This window comes from Pavona decussata, unplaced genomic scaffold, assembly GCF_977016875.1.
Source record: "Pavona decussata unplaced genomic scaffold, jaPavDecu1.1 SCAFFOLD_105, whole genome shotgun sequence".
Lineage (NCBI taxonomy): Eukaryota > Metazoa > Cnidaria > Anthozoa > Scleractinia > Agariciidae > Pavona > Pavona decussata.
Window position 1 is genome coordinate 599,625 of NW_028145519.1, and position 15,026 is coordinate 614,650.

Below are 15,026 nucleotides of genomic sequence, written 5' to 3' on the forward strand. Positions count from 1 at the left end.
CTTCTTTCACCTGGCAAAACTGTTTATTTATTCCGAGTGTGGATGCGAGACGTTTCGCTTCTTGTCGCCCATTGGTTGTAGGAAGCGAAACAACTCGCTTCTTTCACCTGACAAAACTGTTTATTCATTGTGAGAGTGGATGCGAGACGTTTCGCTTCTTGTCGCCCATTGGTTGTTGGAAGCGAAACAACTCGCTTCTTTCACCTGACAAAACTGTTTATTCATTGTGAGTGTGGATGCGAGACGTTTCGCTTCTTGTCGCCCATTGGTTGTTGGAAGCGAAACAACTCGCTTCTTTCACCTGACAAAACAGTTTATTTATTGTGAGTGTGGATGCGAGACGTTTCGCTTCTTGTCGCCCATTGGTTGTAGGAAGCGAAACAACTCGCTTCTTTCACCTGACAAAACTGTTTATTTATTGCGAGTGTGGATGCGAGACGTTTCGCTTCTTGTCGCCCATTGGTTGTAGGAAGCGAAACAACTCGCTTCTTTCACCTGACAAAACTGTTTATTTATTGCGAGTGTGGATGCGAGACGTTTCGCTTCTTGTCGCCCATTGGTTGTAGGAAGCGAAACAACTCGCTTCTTTCACCTGACAAAACTGTTTATTTATTGCGAGTGTGGATGCGAGACGTTTCGCTTCTTGTCGCCCATTGGTTGTAGGAAGCGAAACAACTCGCTTCTTTCACCTGACAAAACTGTTTATTTATTGCGAGTGTGGATGCGAGACGTTTCGCTTCTTGTCGCCCATTGGTTGTAGGAAGCGAAACAACTCGCTTCTTTCACCTGACAAAACTGTTTATTTATTGCGAGTGTGGATGCGAGACGTTTCGCTTCTTGTCGCACATTGGTTGTAGGAAGCGAAACAACTCGCTTCTTTCACCTGACAAAACAGTTTATTTATTGTGAGAGTGGATGCGAGACGTTTCGCTTCTTGTCGCCCATTGGTTGTTGGAAGCGAAACAACTCGCTTCTTTCACCTGACAAAACTGTTTATTTATTGTGAGTGTGGATGCGAGACGTTTCGCTTCTTGTCGCCCATTGGTTGTAGGAAGCGAAACAACTCGCTTCTTTCACCTGACAAAACTGTTTATTTATTGCGAGTGTGGATGCGAGACGTTTCGCTTCTTGTCGCCCATTGGTTGTAGGAAGCGAAACAACTCGCTTCTTTCACCTGACAAAACTGTTTATTTATTGCGAGTGTGGATGCGAGACGTTTCGCTTCTTGTCGCCCATTGGTTGTAGGAAGCGAAACAACTCGCTTCTTTCACCTGACAAAACTGTTTATTTATTGCGAGTGTGGATGCGAGACGTTTCGCTTCTTGTCGCCCATTGGTTGTAGGAAGCGAAACAACTCGCTTCTTTCACCTGACAAAACTGTTTATTTATTGCGAGTGTGGATGCGAGACGTTTCGCTTCTTGTCGCCCATTGGTTGTAGGAAGCGAAACAACTCGCTTCTTTCACCTGACAAAACTGTTTATTTATTGCGAGTGTGGATGCGAGACGTTTCGCTTCTTGTCGCACATTGGTTGTAGGAAGCGAAACAACTCGCTTCTTTCACCTGACAAAACTGTTTATTTATTGCGAGTGTGGATGCGAGACGTTTCGCTTCTTGTCGCCCATTGGTTGTAGGAAGCGAAACAACTCGCTTCTTTCACCTGACAAAACTGTTTATTTATTGTGAGTGTGGATGCGAGACGTTTCGCTTCTTGTCGCACATTGGTTGTAGGAAGCGAAACAACTCGCTTCTTTCACCTGGCAAAAATGTTTATTTATTGCGAGTGTGGATGCGAGACGTTTCGCTTTTTGTCGCCTATTGCTTGTTGGAAGCGAAACAACTCGCTTCTTTCACCCGACAAAACTGTTTATTTATTGTGAGTGTGGATGCGAGACGTTTCGCTTCTATCGCCATAAGCAGTGGAAGCGGGACATTTCGCTTCCACGACCACAATAATGGAACGCACGAGTAGCTTCAAAAATCACATTATGTTAGAAGGAATTTTTTCGCATATTATGCCAACCGTTAATTGCCCATACCGAACAAGGTTGAGGCTTATCTCGTTATTATCAAAACACTCATTTAAAATGCAGCATAAAATACCGATCGATCGCCTCTTGATGCCAACGGTCATAACCTCTTTTCTTTCGCCGTGACGTAGAAAATCGAAAACGAATGGGGTCAAGCTTTTTTTCCCGATCATCCTGTGGGCGCCGATAAAAACACGTCCTTTCCACAACAGTGACTTTCGATTACTTTGCGCTGATGTTCGCGGACATCTCTGTACTTTGCTTTTGCAACCCATACACGAATTGCGTCGTTAAATGAACGTGTAATCAGTGCGAGGAATTTAGAAGTTCTTGGTCGTAGACCGAAATAACAATCGCTATCGAAGAGCTAGTGTTGTATGTTTGAACAGCTTTGCGCGTGATCTGGTTATGATCTGGCTTGATTGACGTGTACTTTCATATCGCTGGTTCTGATTGGATAATGCGACAGGAGGAAAATTCCTGCTGTAAATTTGGCGCGCTGCAAGTGATAAAAGTCGCTCGCGCCAGGTCCATTCAAAGAGAAGCAAGCGAGCGACTTTGAGAAAGTCTAATTTCCAGCTTACATGATTTTACCCCACATTTTCACTTCCAGTATGTTGTGTTCGCAACATGTGAAAAAAATTGGATGCATTCAGCTGACATTTATGTATCACCTAGCTACAGTGTAATTACCATGTGTGGGTTACAAGGTCACTCAAATAAAAACTTCTTTGAGCTTAGTTAATATCAACTAAGTGAATATTAACTACTTAATGATTGCACTCTCTTAATAGCTTCATGTAATCCTAATTGGCATCAAGCTCAAGCCGCCGATACTGGCTCTTGTAAATTAGCAACAAAGGAACGCAAAAGCTTATGCCGCCAACACACACCCAGTTCATCCATCGGACATCAGACATTGGAAACATGAATGTGACATCAAACAAGAGAGTCACAGCATTACCAAGTACAAGCCCCATACCCACAGATATCCCCTCACCCACAGGAAAAACACATTCCATGACCAACTCAAACACTAGTGGGATAGTACCATTGAACAACAGGCCACTGATAATGATGGAAGCAAACAAAAGTCCTTGGGAGAATGGCAAGATCCTTGAACATGTCAACGTGAAAATAAGTTGCATCACTATGGTACCAATGAACAGCGCTACTAGAATGGCTTTTGTCCGGTGCTTTACAACATCTGCTGATCTGTAAACAGAAAATTATTTGTACATTAAATTAGATTACACTCTTTCAGGAACTAATGTTACAAAGCTGCATCCAAGACACAGCCCTTTAGTAAAACACACACATAACAGGGGGTACTGTTACATTGCCAACTGCAGTAGTTGGCACAGAATACTTGTCACAGGTCACAGGTGAAAACAGCAGGTCGACACCATGCTAATGATTCATACATGTACCATACTGATTCGAACAAGGGCAAAATATTTGCATCAGAAAGTACAGGTAACACTTTCAAGGGCTCTGTGAAATAATCCACTAAGGGTCCAAATTGGGAAACCATCCTCAAATACAGGTGGACAGAGGATTTGAGCTACAGCTGAACCAAGAATTTATGACACTATTCTAGTCCCTTTGGAGCAGAAATGAATAGCCTTTATTATTAGCTAACAAAGTTCAGTTAATCCCATCCAAACAAAACATTCCAATTCAAGTGTTTAATATCACCTTAGCTTCTGCCTTAAAGTGCACCTAACCCCCAATTTTTTTTTCTCTTAAATGTATCTTGGCACCTATTCGAAACATATTGTGCTACATGTATTTCGCACCTTTTTCAACCAAATCTTGACTTCTTAAAGGCTGTAAAAGTTACGAAATCTTGCCATCATCTGTCCCATGACCGAGCTAGTAGGGGGCATGGGTCTATTGACCTTACTTGATGTCAAAAACTGATTTGCATTGTATTAAGTCAGTGTGAAAATGCAAACAAAGCAGTTTGTGATGTCATGTATTTTATTGAATGTACACATTACATTCAATGATAAAATAGACAGTGGCTCCTATAATGCCCAAACACCATCTAAAAATATGATGAGTGGGAGGAGACACTGGTTACTAGCTTTTTTACATCTCCATAACATACTTCAGTGACCTTTGTGATTACTTATTTTGTTTTGTTTTTCTTGTTGTTTAATGTTTTGTTTGTCTTCACTTTGTCACAGTACATGGCAATTTGCTCCAGAGACATTTTTAATTCCACACAATTCAGGGACTATTATTGTTTGAGGGAACAAGTCCCTACAGTAAACTAATGATCACTCAATTCAAATATGGTTGAATGACGGGAGAGGAGGAGGGGAAAGAGAAAAGACTAGCAAGTACATATTAATGAAATCAGATCAAATTTACATTACGGGAACAATAGTAATATTGGATCATTGTATATCGGTAATACATTTCCAGGGATTTGCAGTCATGGTATAACTATAAGCCATTATACCATGCCAAACAAAACAACCAATAAATAATTTATTGTCTTCTGGTTGTTCTTGCAAAGTGAAATCAGCAAGATCTGGCAATACATGTATGTCTTGATTGTTTTTAATAAAACAATATATTATTCCAATCAAGCTTGTTGGATATGAGATAATAATTATTATAGCCACCTTGGCGCCACGTACCTTGTGGGCTACAGTGTATCTATCATCTCACATCCAGCACACGCTTGTGGAATAATATTGTTAATTAGATAACCCAGGAAGTTATTAAAGGTCAGAACAAGAAAGGAATTCAATGTATTCTTATGGCAATAATTTAAAACAGCTACATGTATGTGGCTCAATTAACGTTTGGCTAAGAAAAGGTGGATATTGGACCTAGTAGATAAACTGTTTTTAGCTGGTATTAATCAAATAAGCAACTTTAATGTGCTACCTTGCAATAATTACACCTGAAACAATCCCAGCCAAACTGGCACCAGTACCAAGCCAGCCTGAAGTTTTTTCATCTATGTTAAATGGTTGAACAGCAAGATCCAAAACTGATGTCCAACCAAAGTAAATGCCAAATGATGCAGCAAAAGTAAAGACAAGTAACCAGTAAGGACCATTGTGTAGCAGCATTTGAAGTCCATCCTTGTAGCCAATTTCTGTAGCTTTTCTCTTTGAGGCAGCAATGCTTGGAGGTAAAGGTGGTTTTGCAGGAAAGTAGATGACGACACACAGACAGAGAAAAGCAGCAAGACCAATCTGAACATAAAAGTAATCCATAATCCTGGTTTCAAGAAAATGAAGTTGTTGATCTGTTAAATTCACTTCACTGCTATTGGAGGTATTAAGTATCATTGATGGTCCAATAAAAAATGCCATTGCTGCTCCAAAATTAGCGGCCAATGTACCGATAGCTGTTGCTGTTGTTCGCTCATTTGCAGGAAACCAGGTTGTTGAGACTAGTGGAGGTGCACCATTTGCAATGAAGCTTGGGAGCATTGCTATCAGATGGCCAAAATAGATAACAACAGTTCTTAATGTAACATTGGTCAAGGGAATCACTTGAATCAGTTTTCCAACCAACAGCATGAAGGATGTCACCAGGACAGACATTCTTAGTCCTGATATTAAGAGAGTAAATCAACTTACATAAGTCTTGTTGGCTTAATAATAATAATAATAATAATAATAATAATAATAATAATAATAATAATAATAATAATAATAATAATAATAATAATAATATTTAAACAGGAAAGCTCTCTCACCGGTGGGTGATCTACAGAGAGGTCCTGGCTTAAATTCATTTGAGAAGGGTGATTTTCCACTGGCTGAGTTTGGAATGAAATAAGTGGAAAATGTTTTAATTACACACCGCTAAGACATGGCTCCCAGCGGTGTGTGAGAAATAGTACTTTGGAATGCTAACAATGGTAAAGATTTCCGGCAACACTGACATTCTTCGTAATCAATCATGTATTTATATTTTTCAGGAAAGCAAATGGAATTTGCCCAATGGTAGGGAGAGCTTCCCCCTGCCAGCTCATGCGGAGATAAATAATTAAGGTATGGGCTGTGTGGAAGTCATACCAAATTCGACAGCTGATGCAGATGTTGGACTTCTAACGAGTTGAACTCAACTTAATTAAAATTGACTTGGCAGAAGTGCAACTCTTGAGTGGGGCCTAGGTGGCTGGGTCTGGAAACGTTTATGGGAAAATTATACATTTTCGGTCCGAAGTGCTGTCAGCATTTGGCAGGACATTCCAACTTCAAATTCCGAGATTCCAAGCCTTAAGGGACACCCACCCACCTCTAACTATATGTGAAAATCTTCTACAAGAGTCATGTAAATAAGGAAGGAAGGAATTGAAGGGGCGGGAGGGGGGGGAGGAGGGAGGGAGAGAGGAAGGAAGGAAGGAAGGAAGGAAGGAAGGAAGGGAGGAAGGAAGGAAGGAAGGAAGGAAGGAAGGAAGGAAGGAAGGAAGGAAGGAAGGAAGGAAGGAAGGAAGGAAGGAAGGAAGGAAAAGAACCCGGCTGCCCCAAGTTTGCAGTAATATACCTTTTGTATCCATGAGCCAAGTCGAAGGAACAGCCCCCAAGATGGGTCCAATCGCCCCCAGTGAAGACAACAGAAGAACTGTCCACCTTTTCCATCCAAACACAAGTCGACAGGGCCGCTGAATGGGAGACCATGTATTCCACATCAAGTTGGACACAATCGACGTCAAGGTGAAGATGAATAGGACATACCACCGCCTCTTGTAGACTTTACATTGCGCAAAACTCGAACCATGACCTCCTTCATTCACACAGGCACTATCTTCCGCATTCGATTCGTCTTGTAAAAGAGAGGTTTCATCGCTTTCGTCCATTTCAAATATAACAAGTGACGACATGCGGCCGTAATCGTGTGTTCTGTTGCTTTGGGGGTTAGTGTGATTAGAGCCCAGGCCGAAAATGCACTGGACGCTAAAATTAGAGGGAGTTGGTACCTAGTTTGGGACTGCCACAAGAAACGAATGTCGCCTCCTCGGAGACCCAGGGGCAGTTTAATAGTGGAGTAAAAGGGATTTTCGTGGGCGAAAGTTTACAGGGGGGGCTCTCATATGAAAAGGCAGGGATGCTCGTCGTCTCGCTTAGGGATGTAAATTTCAGATTTTGGTCTCACTTAGGGTGTTCTGGAAAAATCGCCATTACATGTACTGGTTTAGCTGTGAAGGTCTCGTTTTAATAGGGTTGCACGCGAAAAGTTACCGTATTTTTTATTTGTCTGTGTTTTAAAATGGTCTCTTTTAGGGGGTTAAAAAAGTTTGGGCCATGCTCAGATCGGTCTCCTTTAGGGGTTTAATTCAAAATTTCCGAGGAGCATCCCCGCCCCTTTCATAAGAACCCCCCACCCCCTGGGAAAGTTTACTACAAGAACCAACGAAAATCCCTTTTACCCCATGCAGGAGCCCATTACTCCGCGATCCGAGAATGGCGGGAAAACTAATCCGAGTAAAACAGTAATATGACTGCCCCTAAAATAAATAATACCTTAGAATTATATTAAGTTATTCTCTACTATTGGTATTGAAATGAATCCTCCCGGAAAACTACGCTGGAGACAAGTGCCGCAAATGGTTCGCAAAGTTCTAAGCCTTTCATCAAGTGCGCAAAATACTTGCAGCAACCATCGATGCATTCCACTGGCGCCACGATCGAGCTCTGCGATCTTTACCATAGCCTCCCACGCAGTCGTTTTTAGGGGACTCGTATTACCTCCTTCCCACACGGGTCCCCTATAAACGACTGCGTGGGAGGCTATCAGTTACCAATGCCAGTGAGTATTTTTGCCATTTCCCTCGGCTATTTACCTGGTCTGGGGACTCCGGCTCTTATTGAGAAAACTGTCACTTACGTATTTTATACATGTATAAAACGGGGCCTTTCAAAATTTCTCGAACAGACCCAAAGAAAAAAAAGATACATGTAGTGTGTTTCTATTGTAGGTATATGAAAGGGTCACCTTTTTTTTTGGTTGTTGTTGTTGTTGTTGTCAAAAATAGTATATGAGTGCGTAAAGGTTTAGACCTCAGGACGGAGCCTCCCTGTATTAAACTCCCTTGAGTACCCCCCCTCCCCGCCCCCTGATGTGTTCTCTCAGAGTGATGGTCATTGAAGGGAGTAGGGCTCTCCAATACGAAACAATAGATAAATCATGACCCAATGAAGGGGGGATGGGGTGTGATCACGCAAGGTTATCTTCACTGCAACGTCACTGTAGTGTTTTGGTGAACCTTTGGGCATTTTTGCGCATTCGAATTCAGAAAATTATTTAAACCCCACTTCATATGCACTATTTGTTTTGTTGATACATTATTCAGCAGATCCACTTGGCCTTAAAAATTGTAAATCTCGACAAGTGTCCTGTGCCATCATGAGAAGCCAGTCTCCTTTTTCGGCCTGGCCGGGTGACGCTCTGTCTTGAATGGCATCAGTTGGCCGCCATTTTGAACGCCTTGACTTACCCCAGACTGCGGAAGGCGTCAGGAACGTTTTTTTTTTCCTTTTTCCTCCCTTTCTGTTTAGGGTAATTTTCTGATTTACGGTGTTAGCCAATCAGACAGCAGTACAAAAAACCTGCCGAAGGTGAGCATCGCGGGAGGTAAAGATCTCAGTAGGAGATTCACCTGTCTTAGTATGTTCTTATAAAAAAAAAAATAAATAAATAAATTAATTAAAAAAAAGAAATAATAATAACAGTAATAATAATAATAATAATAATAATAATAATAATAATAATAATAATAATAATAATCTTCGTAATTTTAGTTGTTTTTAATGACCAATATTATCAAATTAAGGACCTTAATTTTACTTCCAAATATATTTTTAGATATAATAAGATCATATGATTTTTTACTTACAAATGAGAATATTATTGTAACATTAACGTTTGTTTTTTTTTTTTTTAATTGTGCTTGAAAATAGTCTCTTTTTTAATCGAAATGAATTGATAGAGTTTATCAGGCCTTGAAATACCTCACATCACATCAATCTACAAAAAGGAACACAAAATCGGGGAAATTCTTTACGGGCCACAATACCCTATAGGTGGATTGCATTGCCACCATGTTGGTGGTAAAAACAAAAGAAAATTTGCTCACATAGTTTGTATAAAAATGGGATTAAACTTCCAGAGGATAAAATGTTTTTGTTCCATACCACCAAGGTGGCTGCCATGACGTAACGTGCAATCAACCTATATTTTTTGTACATTCTTTATGCAGAGTCACGTTAAGTTTGTTTAAATATTATGCTTTCATCCATTTTTTTTGCACATTTGGAAACTTTATGATATAAGTATGAGTGCTTTCTTCTTTCGAGCTTGCACAACAAATCGATTATTTTGTAGTCAACCCTGGCTTTAATAATTTCGTGACCTCAGATGATGGTTGATGTTCGGTTACTGCGTTTCCTGGTTTCTTGCTACTCTCATCCTACCCCCTCCCCACCCCTCCCTAGCCTTCTCTTTTTCCAATTTTCTTTTTTTTAATCTACCCATGACTCGGACCAACTGAGGCTAAATTTTGAAAGCGCAGTTGACCAACCATGACTCTTCTTTCAAATGTTATTTTTTTATTTCATTTTCTTATTTTTTTCCCCTTATAGCTTCTCAAAGTGAATGTATTTTTTTGCCAGTTCACATGATTCTTCCCTGCGTTCTCAATAAATTGTGGTATGATGTGCTTACTACCAGAAATTTGGATTCATCCAGGCCTTCGGCTAACGTGGTGCACACAGTGCTCAGCTGAAACTGAACCTCTTGGAGAATTCTTGGTATCAAGTAATTTTAAAATATCTAACAGTTTATATGAACATCTGCGTCAATATCAAGCCGCCGATACTGGCTCTTGAAGAGAAACAGCAAAGGAAGGCAAAAGCTGATGCCGCCAACACACACCCAGTTCATCCATCGGACATCAGACATTGGAAACATGAATGCGACATCAAACAAGATACAGACAGCATTGCCAAGTACAAGCCCCACACTAACAGATATCCCCTCACCCACAGGAAAAACACATTCCATGATCAACTCAAATAATAGTGGAAAAATACCATTGATCAGCAGGCCACTGATAATGATGGATGCAAACAAAATTCCTTGGGAGAAGGGCAAGATCTTTGAACAAGTCAAAGTGAAAATAAGTTGCATCACTGCGGTACCAATGAACAGCGCCACTAGAATGGCTTTGGTCCAGCGCTTTACAACATCTGCTAACCTGGAAACAGAAAATGAATTATTTGTACATTAAATTAGATTACACTCTATCAGGAATTTGTTACAAAGCTGTGTCGAAGACACCAGCTATTGGTTAAAAACACACACAAGAGGACTTCTTGTCTGCCATGACTATTGAAACATGCAGAATGGATGCATCTGTCGATGTGAACATGGCCAAAATATTATAATACTCACAGCAACTAATACTTCCTGGAACAAATCCCTGGAATTTGACAACTCAATTCAAACCTGGTTTAATTAATTAGGGGAGGGAGGGGGAAGGGGGAAGTCACAGGATCACCCTTAACATAAATTCAAACTTAAGGTAATTTTGTGTAGTTTTATAATATATTAATGACTTTCTGTGCGTTTCAATAATATGTGGACTCTCATTATGAAGTTCAAGATTCAACCACCCATTAGCATTTCACTGCCATCAATCGCTGCAATAGACCTTTAAGAAAACGAAAACATTTCGCTCAACAGGGTCAAAAGTTCATGTTACTGTGTAACAATTGGCAGATTTCGATCCACTTTGTCGGCTTCTGTATTTTTATGGTCAGCCAGTTGTTGCTGTTGTTACATGTATGATTGACAGCAGTAAAACATGCAAATCATTAGTAGTGGATTTACATGTAAAGCTCAGAGTCCACAGGTTATTCATTTGCCACAGTTAAATTAATAAATAAATAAAACAACAAACAAACAGATTTTAGCATTACGGCTATTAAAATCCAAAAAGAAAATTGGGGGTAACTGCCCCATTCTTAGAGATAAATATTAAGCAACTTACAATAATTTCTAAAAGGCTTTGAAATACATGATAATGTATTCAAAATTGAAGCTTACACTTTTTTCTCAAAAAAATGTGTTTTTCCCCATTTTTTTTTTTTTGGTGGGGGGGGGGGGGGGGTGGGCGGTGAGGAGGGATTTCAATTGCCTTGCAAAGATTTTCTTTTCCTGCCTATTAATAATTAAACCACCAAAAATGCATTTTAATACCCCTTGGTAAGTGCAGGCACCATCTTTAAGAATGGAAAGAGTTTGTGAAACCATCCTGAGATGCACAGAATGTATACACAGTAATAAGAGTAGGCCTGGTCCTATACAGCCCAATTACTGATTGACTTAAATAAAGAAGGGATATTGGACTGAGAAACATGTAAACTTGGCACTAATCAAATTTGAAAATGTGATGTGATACCTTGCTATAATTATGGCTGGAATAATTCCTCCCAACATAGCACCAGTACCAAGCCACCCTGAAGTGTTTTCATCTACATTGAAGGGTTGAACAGCAATATCCAGAACCGACAACCAGCCACCATAAATTCCATATGTTGTGGCAAAAACAAAGACTAGTAACCAATAAGGACCATTGTGTAACAACATTTGAAGTCCATCCTTGCAGCCAATTTCTGTAGTATTTCTCTTCAAGGCAGCAACACTTGGAGGCAGAGGTGGTTTTGAAGGGAAGTAGATGACAACACACAGAAAGAGAAAAGCAGCCAGACCAATCTGCACATAAAAATAATGCATAATCCTGCTTTCAATAGAATGAAGATTTTGATCTGTCAAATTCACTCTGCTGCTATTGGAGCTTTCAAATGTACTAGCTGGTACCATCGATGGTCCAATAAAAAATGCCATTGCTGCCCCCACACCAGCAGCCAATGTACCTATAGCAGTTGCAGTTGTTCGTTCATTTGGTGGAAACCAGGTTGTTGAGACTAGTGGAGGTGCACCATTTGCAATGAAGCTTGGGAGCATTGTTATCAGATGGCCAAAATAGATAACAACAGTTCTTAATGTAACATTGGCGAAGGGAATCACTTGAATCAGTTTTCCAGATAATAACATGAAGGATGTCACTAGGACAGAGACTCTCAGTCCTGAAATTAACAGAGGAGAATAATCTATTAATATTACTAAATTAGTAATATTAATATTACTAAATTAGTAATATTAATAGTTTAATTCCTAATGCACAAAACAACCACTGTTAATTTGACAGAGCCTGAGAAAAAAACTGCAGCCCTATTCAGACCAAATTAAAGAGCTAAAGCTGGGAATATCCTCTGCTGGACTTAATAAAGCAGCTCATAAACTACACAACTTGAGTGGGGTTTGGCTGCACCCGTGCTTACTGGATGCTTACATGTACCATCTGCAGCCCATCGTGGAGTGGTTGTCCTGTGCTTAAAATATAATTAAGTCTAAAAATGGTGCGAAAGGGTTCCCTGTATCTTGGTTTCCAAAAAGCTGGACAAACCCTTTTCAGGAAAATCAGATGGCGAGAATGAATGAGGAATGGGATTAATTTTGTGAAAAAAAATGCTACATGCTAGCGACTTCGACACTACAATAACGTTCTTACTTACTTACTTAAAGGGACAGTATCACGCTATTTTTAGTAACACATCGAAAATCGGGAAGAGGCTATTCGGTTAATAGCAGCCAAGATATAATGACAAAATTCCATTTAAAGACTTTCACTATCAGAATGCAAAGAAACTATCCAAGGATATTTTCGCCGGCAGATTACCAAGATAGAGAGGGGTTCAAATTTCGCTGTTGTAACGCACTAAAAATTGCCGGTTGTACTTTATTTTGGTTCAACCTTTCGTCTTAGAATCACTATTAATATTTCTTTAAATAAGCGACTGAGAAATTAATTAACACAGTGTTCAAAGTTTAAATTTAGTGAATTTTGGCCAAAAATCATGATATCTCCAATCGATCTCCAATGATACTGCCCCTTTAATTCACAATGAACTCGACTTGAGATCGCGATTGCATCGGCAGGGAGTATAATTTGTTCATGTTTAATAACAATTATTGTTTCGATCAGCAGTAATTAAAAACATCACCGGCCCATGACTTAGCAACAATCAAGACACTTGCACAAAGTTAAGAGGGCTAACTGAGCGAAAACATCTCTTCCGTGAACAACTTTAATTTCTCTATCACTATTAAAAATCTCTGCTCTGCTTTCAAACTTTTCACCTCGGAAAATGACGAGAGACTTCTATCTAAAGCTTCGGGATGGTCACTTTCGAAACTGGGCTCAGACATACTGTAGCGGTAAGAAATAGGATTACTCACCCTAACTTCCCGCACGAAATCTGTGTGCGTGGCTCAGTTTGCGGCCGGCCGCCCGTTCGGCATACTTGTCCAGCCCGTGCAGGAGAAATTCCCACAACCCGATAAAGCTGAAGCGAACCGGTATTTCTGCTGACACAAGAGAGACTACACGAACGAAAATGGCCTAGTTGCATGCGCATGGACTTGAAAATTATCGTACTCTGGAGTTTACCGAATTTTAGCCTTCGATTAGTCCACAGTCTGATTTTCTCTGTTGATGATTTTTCAGGTTGGTTTACAAACATGCTAAATTTCGAGATTTCTTCGGTTTTATGGGTCTCTTTTCAGTGGTACTTCACGATCGAAGGAAGCCCTCCAGCATGAGGCGGACGAGTAATGGCGAACAGCAGAATAGGCGATCAACAGACCTTCGAATAAGAAGTCACGAAAGTAACACGAAAAGGCTGGGCTCTGATTGGGCACAAAAATATTTTTGTGCCCAATCAGAGACAAGGATTTTAATGGTTTCGGGAACTAGGGTAGAATCCCACGGGCTCGCTCTGGGCTCGCTCTTTCGTTCTTGTAAACTTAGCCGCGCGCTTCGACTTCCTTTTGACCCGACTATCTGCCCCTGGGTCTCCGGGAATGGGTACAAGATGGAGTTGACTCGTGACTCGAGCTTGACTCGTGACTCGAGCTTGACTCGGGCTCGAGGTTGACTCGTGTTACTCGTGACTGAAATTGGGTGAACGTTCCGAAAAGCAATCATCAAAATTCCACCAGGAGAATTCCCTACATACTAGGCAGTTAGTTTTTCGATCGCTGCACGAAAGCTCACCTTTTGTATCCATGAGCCAAGTCGAAGGAAAAACCCCCAAGATGGGTCCAATCGCCCCCAGTGAAGACAACAGAAGAATTTCCCACCTTTCCCATCCAAACGCAAGTCGACAGGGCCGCTGAATGGGAACCCATGCATTCCACATGAAGTTGGACACGATCGGCGTCAACGAGAAGACGAAAAGGACATACCACCGCCTCTTGTAGACTTTACATCGCACAAAACTCGAACCGTGACCTCCTTCATTCGCACAGGCACTACCTTCTGGATTCGATTCGTGTTGCAAAAGAGAAGTTTCTTCGCCTTCCTCCATTAAAAATACGCAAATGACAATTTCGTGACCTCTGGCGCTTTGGAATCACCGCCAGAACGAGGAGTGGGGAATGGGACGAGCAATGGAAAAGACAAACCGGTTACTTGACGGGAACGGGTGGGGGCATGCACGTACCACATCTTCGGCTGGCATGGAAATAAAGTTACTTGTTAGCTACTTGTTGTAGCCTGCGAGCAAGCTCTCGGGGAGGGGAACGGGAAGGAGGGGGATGGGGGGGGGGGGAGGAGGAGGAAGGAGCCCCGCGCGAGAGCTATACTTGTTGTCGTTGTTAACCAGAAGGACGAAAACGCAAAATGGCAAAAATGGTCCCCGTTTTGCCCGTGTGATCTCTGTCCATTCCCGAGTGTCCGCGTAAGAAGTGTTGCAGGCCGCGTTTCAAATAACCTGCGATCAACCCTAACCACTTTCGTTTCGCTTGATAAACGAAGGAATATTTGTCCTAAGTCAAGCAGCCCTGTTTCCACGTAGGATCCCATTAAGGATCAGTTATATGAAAGGAACAAAGACAT

The 15,026-nt window shown here is 41.0% G+C and overlaps 2 protein-coding genes across 2 annotated transcripts; both read right to left on the reverse strand.

Annotated features, from left to right (window-relative positions):
* Window positions 1-2,193: 2,193 nt before the first annotated feature.
* On the reverse strand, window positions 2,194-6,933 carry LOC146471250 (solute carrier family 49 member 4-like). Its single transcript, XM_085121071.1, has 3 exons — window positions 6,551-6,933; window positions 4,934-5,609; window positions 2,194-3,244 (listed from the first exon to the last, which is right to left on the reverse strand). The coding sequence occupies exons 1-3, from the start codon at window positions 6,885-6,887 to the stop codon at window positions 2,836-2,838; spliced, it is 1,422 nt and encodes a 473-aa protein (XP_084977197.1). The 5' UTR covers window positions 6,888-6,933; the 3' UTR covers window positions 2,194-2,835.
* A 2,657-nt stretch (window positions 6,934-9,590) lies between these two features.
* Window positions 9,591-14,619, reverse strand: LOC146471251 (solute carrier family 49 member 4 homolog). Its single transcript, XM_085120953.1, has 3 exons — window positions 14,184-14,619; window positions 11,466-12,153; window positions 9,591-10,259 (listed from the first exon to the last, which is right to left on the reverse strand). The coding sequence occupies exons 1-3, from the start codon at window positions 14,494-14,496 to the stop codon at window positions 9,836-9,838; spliced, it is 1,425 nt and encodes a 474-aa protein (XP_084977079.1). The 5' UTR covers window positions 14,497-14,619; the 3' UTR covers window positions 9,591-9,835.
* Window positions 14,620-15,026: the final 407 nt, after the last annotated feature.